The following is an 11,315-nucleotide window of genomic DNA, read 5'->3' on the forward strand; positions in this document are numbered from 1 at the left end:
ACCTGCCTCAATGGCCTCAGGTGGACCCATCCAGTTCAAGAATGGACGAAGCATCCCTATAGGGACAATCCACCCAGCGGTCCTGTTAAGGCCTGTGTGGCAGGACTTCAGACCTTGCAGTTCGTTCAGCTGAAAGCGGCCGCCCTTCTTCACCACAGCCACGGCATAATAGTGGGTTCGTGGCTCTGCAAAGGGGCAGATGGAATTGAAAGCTCTTAGCCTGGACAAGAGGGACAAAAACAACTCACCCTGAAAACTCTCCAGTGGGAAGGGGGAACGCTATGCTGCAGTTTCCTCACCGTTCACGTGTGTCCTCCTGTCATGGGTCAGCATCAGGAGAAATGGCCTTCATCTGGCCCAGAGCCCAGCGACTCCATTCCCTGCATGTGTGATGTGACCAAGACTCCACCTCCACATGTTCCCCAACCCCCAATCCACAGAGCTCAGGGCACAGGCTGGGCCCACCATGGCATCTGGGTCCCCAGGCAGAACTCACTTTCTTCGGTCCCGTAGACTTCCGCTGCTACAGGTCGCAGTTTGTAGGGGGCCAGGCCTGCTTCATACATCAAACCACCATCAAGGGTCATAGCATCGGCCCTGTTTGCCTGAAAGTAAAGAGGCCAGACCGGCTTCAGCAGAAAACTCACCCAAACCCAGCAAGTGGGACTTCAGGACCTCAGAAAGTCTCCACGGCTGGAAGGGTCGTCAAAGGGGTCCGCTTTCCATCACATCCACTCACTTCCTATGAGAGATGGTGAGAGCCAAGGACTCCTGTTTCGGGACAGTGAGCACCAGCTCTCTGACTCCTGAGTCCGGCGCCTGCCCTCTTTCTCCTCTGCCTGCCTGTGTCACTCTCCTGATCACACCCTTCACAGTCATCTATATTGGAAGTTGTTTGTTCTAGATGCTTTCTATTTTTGCTCTATATTCATTTAAGTTCTGTTTTATTGGATAGAAAATATGGTTATTAAGATATCCTAAAAGTATCATAAGAAACCATGTTCCTCCATTTCTGCACATTGCTTCCCACATGATTACGTATTTCTTTGGTTTGCAATGTGGGATAGATCCGCAGTCCCCAACTTTTTTGCCACCAAGGACCAGTTTCAGGGAACGTAATTTTTCCACAGACAGATGGGGAATGGTTTTGGGATGAAACTGTTCCACCTCAGATCATCAGGCATTGGATTCTCACAGGTAGTGCAACCCAGATCCCTCGCATGCTCAGTTCTCAATAGGGTTCACACTCCTATGAGAATCTAATGCCGCTGCTGATCTGACAGGAGGTGGAGCTCAGGCAGTCAGGCTCACTAGCCGGCCACTCACCTCCTGCTCTGAGGCCTAGTTCCTAACAGGCCATCAACCAGTACGAGTCCGCAGCCAGGTGGTGGGGACCCCCGGAATACATCAGATTTTGTGGACTGCTTATTCATCTAAAACTGGATACATTTTCTAACTTCTGCAGAGCCTTTATTGATTTTGTTGACAGCATAATGTTTTCTCATAATGTGGGTATTCTATCGTGTATTGAATAATTTCCCCCAATGTTTAGCACTTGGGTTTATTTCTAACTGTTGCCTATGAAGATTGTATTTTCATGAATATCTTTGTCCTCAGTATTTTTCCTTGTGACCACTTGTGTCCTTGGGTAGGCACCTGAGGGTGGAATCCCCCAGATGAGGAGCACGTTTCTCCCCGTGACTCCGGCTGCCGTTGCCGTTCTGCTTCCAGAAGACTTATAATACCAACTCAGAATGGCACTGCCCGTGAGGACCAGCTTCACTCTTGAATCACCAGCAGGGCAGGCTATCATTCGTTAGCTGTTATTACTATAGAAAATTTGAGTACTAACAAATTGCTCAGGTCTGATTAGTAAGGGGAACATCTCACAAGTATTTTTTATTAATCATGAATTCCCTCTTACTAGTAACTCTGTTCATATCATTTTTCTTCTATGATTTTACATTTTTTCCAATTTGAGTTATTCTTTTATTTATTTTTTTTAAGACGGAGTCACCCAGGCTGAAGTGCAGTGGCACCATCTCAGCTCACCACAACCTCCACCTCCCAAGTTAAAGCGATTCTCTTGCCTCAGCCTCCCGAGTAGCTGGGACTACAGGAGTGTGCCACCACACCCGGCTAACTTTTTATTTTTTTTATTTTTTATTTTTTGTATTTTTAGTAGAGACAGGTTTTCACCATCTTAGCCAGGATGGTCTTGATCTCCTGACCTCGTGATCCACCTACCTTGGCCTCCCACAGTGCTAGGATTACAGGCATGAGCCACCGCGCCCGGCCTTGAGTTATTCTTTTATAGAGTGTAAATAGTAATCATGTGTCAGAGCTGGTGCATATTCATCCATTCTGGTGCTTTCTAAATTTTTTATTTAAATATTTTCTATGGGCTATGAATTGCATTTTCCGTATCTTAGAATGTCTGTTTGTTTCATGATTTAGTTCATTGTTTAAGAGACTTCTATTTCCTCTACAGTTCTGCTAGTTAACCTGCCCCCTAGTTTTTCAATAATACAAGTTTTATTTTTAACCATTTAATCTATCTCAATTTTATTTGCATGAATGGTATGTAGCACCGCTTTCAAATAGGGATCTTATTTTCTGAGATCAGACGAGATCGGATGCATTCAGGGTGGTATGGCCATAGACAGATCTTATTTTAAAAGGCAGATTTTGTGGCTTCTTTCACATATATTCAGATTGAGTAGGTTAGAATAGAGCCTAGGAATCTGCATTTTAAACAAGCAAGAGATGTGGTGCTGGTTTTTTGTTTTTGTTTTTGTTTTTTGAGATGGAGTCTCGCTCTTGTCACCCAGGCTGGACTGCAATGGCATGATCTTGGCTCACTGCAACCTCCCCCTCCCGGGTTCAAGTGATTCTCCTGCCTCAGCCTTGTAAGTAGCTGGGATTACAGGCATGTGCCACCACACCCAGCTAATTGTTGTATTTTCAGTAGAGATGGGGTTTTGCCATGTTGGCCAGGCTGGTTTTGAACTACTGACCTCAGTTGATCCTCCCACCTCGGCCTCCCAAAGTGCTGAAATTACAGACGTGAGCCACTGCACCCAGCCGCTGGTACTGTTTGTATGCAGGTAATAGTTGTAAAATAATAGCCTAAAACATTGATTAAACTAGATTTTTCCCTAAGTAGTATTCTAATAACTCCATTGTATTTATAAGATAATCCTATGAAGTTGCCTTGGGAACTTTTACATACATTATCCACTCTGCTGGAGTTGAGTACACATGATTATGGCACACAGCAGGTACACAGAATATATTTGTTGAATGAATGAGTAAAAATTATTTCAGTAGATCTTACATCTCAAAAAATAAAAGGAATCATAAATCTTATACAAGTCATGATACCCTTTTCTCTCTCTCTGAAAGTGTCTTGGACAAAAGTCTTTCTAACCCCCAGCACCCTGGCAGGCCCTGCCCCAGCCATGTGATGTGGCAATGTGACCAGGACAAGCTTCTTTCTCACAGGGTTTAGAGGTCATGACTCTTTTGGAGGATTTCCCTCTCTGGGTAACCTTGCTTTTTGCCGATCCTATGTATTCATCAAACACAAGTGCTTACATTTCATTTTGGAACAGTTGTTATTAACAGTTTATGTGGAGGCCCCAGGTTCCTCACACGTGGTCTCTTAAGCTCCTTTCTTTCTGCTCTGAAAATAGCACGGTTCCCTGTGAGAGAGGACAGCTCCCAACTTAGTTGCCCAAAAGGTGAAGCAGAAGAAGTAAGGAAATCCCATGTTCTATATTTTTCCATTTCTCTCTCCCTTCCATTCAGCTTGGTCCCAACCAGCACCCGGCACTGACTCACCGCAATGGCCTGGATACAGTTGGTGGGGGAGGCTCTCTTTATGCAGCTGACAGGAGGGCCACGCACACTTCTCAGATTCCTTTGCCATTGGGAGCATTTTGTGGCCTCGGGTTTGGATACAGCGCACCATCGAACACTCCTCCTACGGGCAGCCAGACACAGTCCTGGGAGAGAGGGGACAAGAAGTAAGGATTCAACCACTGACTGAGGCAGTGACCACTGCACCCTCTGATACGAGTTTTCCAGACTCCTCCCTCTCTCTCAGCTGCCCTCCTTCCCTCTCCATTTCATGGCTACGTCCAGCCATTCGCCACAAGTGGAGGCATCTTGATGGACTAACAAGATCTCTGCATTGGCTAGAGGTCTGTGGTTCTCAATAAATTAAAGGAGAAAGTGCCTCTAGATTATTTTTATTCCTATGACTTTGACATGTTTCCTACTACTTAAAAAATGATGGTGATCCCTCAAATCAGTTATGGAATTCTTCTACCAGCTTTGGCAACTTTGAACCTGGAAGACAGGCAGGAAAGAAGGCATTGCTCCTGTTTTACTGATGTGGAAATTGGCTCCTAAGGAGGCTGAGTGACTCACCACTCAGCAGTGCGGAGCCCAGCTGAGAATCCAGGTCTCTCTAGACTGTTTTGTCCGTAAATGTCTTCCCAAGGAATGCCAACAGAACAAGGGAAAATATACCTGACTTGGTTAGTAGCTGAGGTAAATGGTAAGTCAATGTCAATGGGGACAAATCGGTTGGTTGGTGTGCCTGAGCTACCACCATTCACTCTGTACAGAAAGACTGGTTCTCCTGTTGAGCCTGCTTTTGTTGCTCAAATCCATGCTATTAGGGAGGAAGATGCATTGAATTTACTCCCCTGGTTGCCTGATAAAAGGCATCTACAAAAAACCTGCAATGAACATTATACTAAAATAATGAAAGACTGACTGCTTTCCACCTAAGATCAGGAGTGATGAGAGAGTGTCCACTCTCACCTCTTCTATTTAACAGTATTAGAGATTCTAGTCACAGCAATAAGGCAAGAAAAGAAATGAAAGACACCCATATTGGAAAGAAAGAAGTAAAACTGACTTTATTTTCAGATAACATGATCTTCTATGTAGAAAATACTGAAGAATCTATAAAGTACTATTAGAATTAACAAACAAGTACAGGATATAAGATCAATATATAAAAATTGATCATATTTTTGCATACAGCATAGAATAATCTAAAAATGAAATTAAGGACATAATGCTAGATAGTATAACATCAAAAAGGATTTAATACTTGATGGGTAAATGATAAGAACAGACATTTTACCAAAGAAGATATATGAACAGACAATAAGCACATGAAAAGGTGCTCAATATCATTAGTCAAAAAATGCAAATTGAAAATGCAAGAAAATATCATTTCACACCCTCTAAGCAGGTTATAATAGCTAAAACAGACAATGACACGTATCGGTGAGAATGTGGAGGAGTGGAAACCCTCATACATTGCTGAGAATGTAAAATGGTGCAGCCACTTTGTAAAACAGGTTGGCAGCTTCTCAAAATGTAAAGCACAAAGTTCCAATAGGACCCAGCAATTGCACTTCTAGGCATATAGCCAAAAGAAATATTATAAAAACCTATCGTACATAAAGGCTTGTGCATGAATATTCATAGTAGTGTTATTCAGAACAGTAGAAAACTGGAAACAACCTAAATGTCCAATAACTGGTGAATGTACATCCATTCAATGGAATACTACTCAGCAGTGAAAAGAACTACTAACATGCCCCACAACATGAACAAGCCTCACTTATGCTCAGTGAAAGAAGCCAGACACAAGAGACCACATACTGTATGATTCCATTTGTATGAAATGTCCAGAAAAGGCAAATTTATAGAGACAAGAAAATAGATTAGTGGTTGTCTGATGCTGGGGTAGAAATGAGGATTAACTATAAACAGACATGAGGAACCTTTACTGTAGGGGATAAAAGTGTTCTAAAACGGATTTATGGTGATGGTTGCACCACTCGGTAAGGTTACTAAAACTCATTGAATTGTACGCAAATAGGTGGGTTTTTTTATGATATATAAAATATACCTCAGTAAAGCTGTTACCAAAAACAAAAACAAACAAACAAAAAAAAAAAACAAAACAAACACACAGTTGTAAAAGCCCTCTGCCTTTTGGATGTGCTATGGGGTAGAATGTTCAGCCTCTGCTGCCTCCTATTTCTGAGCCATCCCCTTATGGTGAGAGCCACCCATGGCCCTTGGGTGGGCAAGAGGCCTATAACTCCCAAGCTGAGTCTGCAGGGGTTTGGGGACACCCAGCTGCTCCCCTTCACCCACCCTCATCCCGGGGAAATCCCAGGGGATATAATCTTGCCTTGGAAGCCCTTATGGAACTATCCTACACTGAGAATTAACCCAATCAGATGCAGCCATTTGTGACCCAGTAAGCTTTAACTTGATACCTGCTGTATACACAGCACTGTGTGTCACACAAGGAATTGTAAGCGGATAGGACCAGATTTTACTTCTCACTGGAGAGGCAAAAATCCAAAAGAAGGAAGCTAAGAATGGTGAATGTGTTAAAAGAGAACAAATAGCAACTAATGAAGACATACATGTCTGTATTGTGAGTTCTGCCAACATCGCCGTTCTCCAGGGGAGGGAACTGTGGCTTTAACTAGTTATGTGGCTTGTGGAAGTTCCCATAGCTAATAAGTAAGTGTTGGATCTAGGACTTGAACCTAAGCAGTCAGGCACTAAACTCCCCTACTCTTACCACTGGGCTAGCCTACCTATTTAGGTTGGCAAAGTGAGAGACAGGTTGGAGATGGGGTTAGAAAAGGGTCTGGGTCAGATCATGGAAAGTCTCCAATGCTGATCCAGGGAGGTCTTATTCAGGATGCAGTGAAGCTGTGACCCATGGGAAAGGCTGGAGACTGGAGCTCTCCCTAGGGCAGGGGTAGAGTGAACTGAGACCTGGGACCCGAGAACAGGCAGAGAAGCAGTGGCCAAGGAAGGCACCAGGGAAGGACTGGTCTGAGTGGAGGGTGGGGACAGCACTGAGAACAGAGAAGGGGGCAGGGATAGGGAGGTGGTATCAGAAATCACCTTAGTAATGGGTGGGTTCTGGGGATGAAGGGAGAGAGTAAAATTGAAGACCATGCCTCAAGCTGGAGGTGGGGGCTGAGCAATGATGGGAACCTGTGGGCAGGGTTCATTTCTTCCCCTAAGAGGAGCTGAACCAGGGTGACTAAAGGACCACTGAGCGCCCTACCAGAATTCCCAGTCCCTAGCCCCGCAAACACCAGGTGAAGTCTCCACGCTCTTACCTCCCAGCTCTGGAGCTGTGTGACTCCCTGAAGCGGGTCCGGGTCTGGCCCCTCCAAAATCCTCAACCCGGCACTTGTATTCAGTGTCAGGTGAATACTGCTGCTCACCGGACCTGGCTGGACTCTGACTAAAGCTTACATTCTGGGCAGACATGCAGTGCTCTGACCTTGAAGGCGGGGGCCAGGACAGGAGTTACTCTCCCCACCTACCCACACAGCTCATGATAGGGCCCAGGCAGACTGCTCAGACTTATGGGAAACCTCATGAGTGCCTCCCAGCCCATGGCTCCGGGGGCTAAGCAGACAGACTCCTCCACCCACTGCTCACATGGCTTAGATCCAGCTGGCCCCACCCACCCAACTTCTGTCAGCCTGGACACCCATGGGGAGCAGGGCAGGAATCCCATAGGGCAACTGCCACCCTTTCCTCAGGGAGGACAAGGGTTTCAATGGCACTTTGGGGTGCAGGCCACTATCCCAATTGACTACAGGATTCAAACTTCAGACCTCAGTAGGCACCCAAACAACCAAAGATCCAAGTGAATATGAAACCCAGCGGTGCAACTCCGAGCCAGAATCCTGGACCACAGCCCATGACCCCTTCCAAGAAGGCAAGGCTTCCTTCCTCTCCTGCCCCTCCCAGGTGGCCCTAACCCTGTGCAACAGGCCACTTGCCAGGGAGCTTGAGGGGAAGAGAACAGTCGGGTCCTGGCCAGTCCCAATCTGTCTTAGAGACGAGAAGGATGACGAACACCCATGGGAAGGAATTTGGAGCAGGAGACCAGAAGGGCAGGCACAAGGATGGGTTCCGGCTCCCACTGCTGCTCTCTATCCACCACCATCACTTCCATCCAGGAAGCTCCCCGCCTTAGGTAGATGCCATAAGACAGGTGGAGGCTGCACTGGGCTGGGGAGGTGTGACACCTGGGCTTTCACTATGCCCCCTCCCACTGCCTAAGTCCTGATGCCCATCACAGCCCTTTCTGCTGAGGCCTGGGACCTTCCCCTCCCGGCACTGCAGGGAGCTCTGCACTCACTAATGTGCAGCGCTGGAGAGTGCCCTCTGAGCACCCAAGAAATTACTTTGGTTATGGAACTAACAATTGTTTCCTTCCTGGTTATGGAACTAACAATTGTTTCCTTCCTTCTACTCTTCCCTTCTGTTCGGCTCACATTTCCCTCTCAAACTCTCTGACACAGGGTTCCATCAGGAGCACTGCACCCCTCCGCACCCCTCCCCACCCCTCTGCCACGGAAGGTGCATGAATGCCCCATCTCCTGCTCACAACCCTGTGGACCCATGGTTAGGCCGTTTCTTTAAGTGAAGAAACTAAGTCTCATAAAGGCTCTGTCTTGCTGGGGTCTCACAGCAGGAGCTAGGATCTGAACTAGGGTCCTTGAGCTAGTCATTCACCCTCTCTGAGCCTAATTTTCCTCCCAGGTAAAACGCGTATCACAATATGATGGGGACCAAATCCATAGCGGGGACAAAAAGCGACAGTTGCCTGGGAGGCCTTTTGAGAAGCTCTGCGGAGAGCTAGGCGTGTCCCGACCCGGTTTAGAGGAGCCCAGCTCCTGTTCCTCCCCAGGTGAGAAAGAGGCTGGCCCGGCGTCTGGGCCGCCTCCCAGCTACAGACGCAGGGACCGCGGGGCTCAGAGACCCCGCGCCCAGCCAACCGGACACAGGGACCAAAGCGCCTAGCAGACAGGGCGCAGGAGACGCCCATCAGGCGGCGCGCGCCCACAGGCACTTGCACTCACCGAGGGTCCCGAGGAACAGTAGGGCGAGGAAGACAAGCTTCATGTTTGAAGTCCGGAGGCTTCGTTGGCAAACGAAGGCTCTGCCACCTGCGCCTGCCCTGCGCCCCTTTATTCAGGGCTTTGCCCCGCCCTGTTGCCCAATAGACACCCCTTCCCTCCCCACTCCCCGCGGCCAGGTCTACTTGTTCCTTGAGGATCCAGGCTCCGGAAAACCCTGAGGCGGGGCAGGACTCCACACCGTGCCGGGAGAGGAAAGCCAGCCTGCGCCTCACCTGTCCTGGTTCTGCCTGGCTACTGCGATGTTCTTTCTCTCTCACTAGTCTGCAAGTCCCTAGGAGTCGCAGCCCCCTGAGCCTTGTCCCGGCTCTGGTCTCAGTGCCTTCTAGAGGGCAGGACACAGAGCAGAGGGTCTTTACTGGAAGATTGCCTTGACCTGTGAGACTGCTGTCTTCAGCAGATGACCTTGAAGGTGCCTAGGAGCCAGTTAGGGCAGGTGGGTTTGCTTTCACCTTGGCTCTGCAGTGAGCCCTGAGTTGAAAAGATGACCCAACCGCCCCCAGCAGCAGCCTAGGGACAGCTGACAGAGAAAATAGAGGCTGCCCAGAGTCCCAGGCAAGCTGCCCAGGGGGGTCTCCCTGCCCTGCTGAGACCCACAGTACAGCTCCCAGAAAACAGACAGGGACTCAGAGGGGAATGGCCACCACCCAAGGCTGGCTCCAAGTTCTTATTTGCCAACAAGAAAGATGCCCTATGGCTAGGATGCCCTACTCTTTGCTGCTTTTTTTTCCTCCACCTCCTCCTTCTTTTCTGGTGTTGATAGTATTCAGTAGGAAACAGTAACCTCATTTTAACAATTGCCATAAACGTCAGATTTTAAAATTCAAAAGCTAGAATACTGCTTTTAAGAATACACCTCATAAACACAGTCCCATGACACACAACAGCCCAGGTACAAATGTCTCCAGCACACCACTGCATGCTATTAATCAGTTGGAAGCAAACTAAACATCCATCTCTGGGGCAGTGTCACACACAGCATGGTGCCTGTGGGACACATTGGGGGCCTCAGAAAGAACATCCTGTGTGTATGGATGTGAACTTAGCCCGAGAGTAACTAGGCAGGGCACAGTGGCTCATGCCTGTAATTCCAGCATTTTAGGAGGCCAAGATGGGAGGATTGCTTGAGCCCAGGAGTTCAAGACTAGCCTGGGCAACATAGGGAAACCCCCATTTCTACAAAAAATACAAAAATTAGCCCGGCATGGTGGTGTGTACCTGTGGTCCCAGCTACTTGGGAGGCTAAGGTGGGAGGACCATTTGAGCCTGGGAGATGGAGGTGGCAGTGAGCCATGATCGTGTCACTGCACTCCAGCCTGGGCAACAGAGTAAGACTCTGTAACCCCCACCAAAAAAAAAAAAAAAAAAAAAAAAAAAAAAGAGATAACTAAGTGAAGAAAAAAGGTACCAACAGTGAGGGAAATAATAAGTCACCTGAACACCTTTCTTGGCAGGTGAGTCTGGCCAATATGTAACTCTGAACTCTGCTTATTCTGATAAGCCGGTCTTGACTCTGTGTAGATTACTTGGTACTAAAAAGCATTTCCTGGAGCAGATGGGCAATGCCCCAGGGAGCCAGCTCTGCCAAGAGTGAGCATGCAGTGGGCATCCAGCCATGGAGAAGCAGGCGCAGCCCAAGGTGGAGAGGCCATTAAGGAGGCTGGGGAGCCCCTCCATCTCTGGGCATGATCCTGCCAAGGCACAGGGTGGAGGCTAATCAGGCATCCTGCTTGCCTGCCATGAGACTGGGGTCTGAGATTTGGTGCTAGAATCACCAGCTGGGTTTTGTGGTGACAGATCCAAGGTCTCTCATTGTTTGGAAACATGATATTGCACCATTAAAAGTTGCCTTCATCAATAATTGCAGTAAGTTCTTTCAAAAATACTGAAGAAATGCAAAATTGACTAATTCCCAGGAGTGCTGAAGCGCCTTTGTACCTAAATTGGCAACTAGACTTTGCCTTTTCATCACTATAAAAGAATTAAGAAACATCATAACCCATGTCTCTTTTTCTGAGTGCAAATTTAAAAAAGGATGACTGGGAGGTCAGAGGGCCCTGGACCCTCTTAAGTATGTTACAGTGTTGGCAAGAACACAGAGAACCTGGGGGCACCACCAAGAGGCTCAGCTTAAGGAGGGCCCTGAAGGCAGGATGAGTAGGCGGCAGGGCAGACTGTTTTCCTGCTGCGCCTGTTGGAACAGCCCAGCCCCAGGGCAGGAGTGTGCGCATCTGGACACAGGCAGAGCAGCCCCCCAAGGCCATCTGCAGAGCAGGCTGATGTAGGGGATCAATCTGCCCCCAAAACAATGAAGTT

The 11,315-nt window shown here is 47.8% G+C and overlaps 1 protein-coding gene across 1 annotated transcript in view; it reads right to left on the bottom strand.

The window, feature by feature from the left end:
* LOC105480356 (lactotransferrin) overlaps window positions 1–9,049 on the bottom strand; it is a 28,865-nt gene extending 19,816 nt beyond the window's left edge. The window contains exons 1-4 of the mRNA XM_011739057.2: window positions 8,943–9,049; window positions 3,844–4,007; window positions 497–605; window positions 3–185 (exon numbers count right to left, since the gene is read on the bottom strand). Coding sequence (XP_011737359.2) covers window positions 3–185; window positions 497–605; window positions 3,844–4,007; window positions 8,943–8,985 — 499 coding nt within the window. The 5' untranslated portion in view covers window positions 8,986–9,049. The remainder of the gene's footprint in view (window positions 1–2; window positions 186–496; window positions 606–3,843; window positions 4,008–8,942) is intronic.
* Window positions 9,050–11,315: the final 2,266 nt, after the last annotated feature.

Source organism: Macaca nemestrina, chromosome 2 (assembly GCF_043159975.1).
Source record: "Macaca nemestrina isolate mMacNem1 chromosome 2, mMacNem.hap1, whole genome shotgun sequence".
NCBI classification, from domain to species: domain Eukaryota; kingdom Metazoa; phylum Chordata; class Mammalia; order Primates; family Cercopithecidae; genus Macaca; species Macaca nemestrina.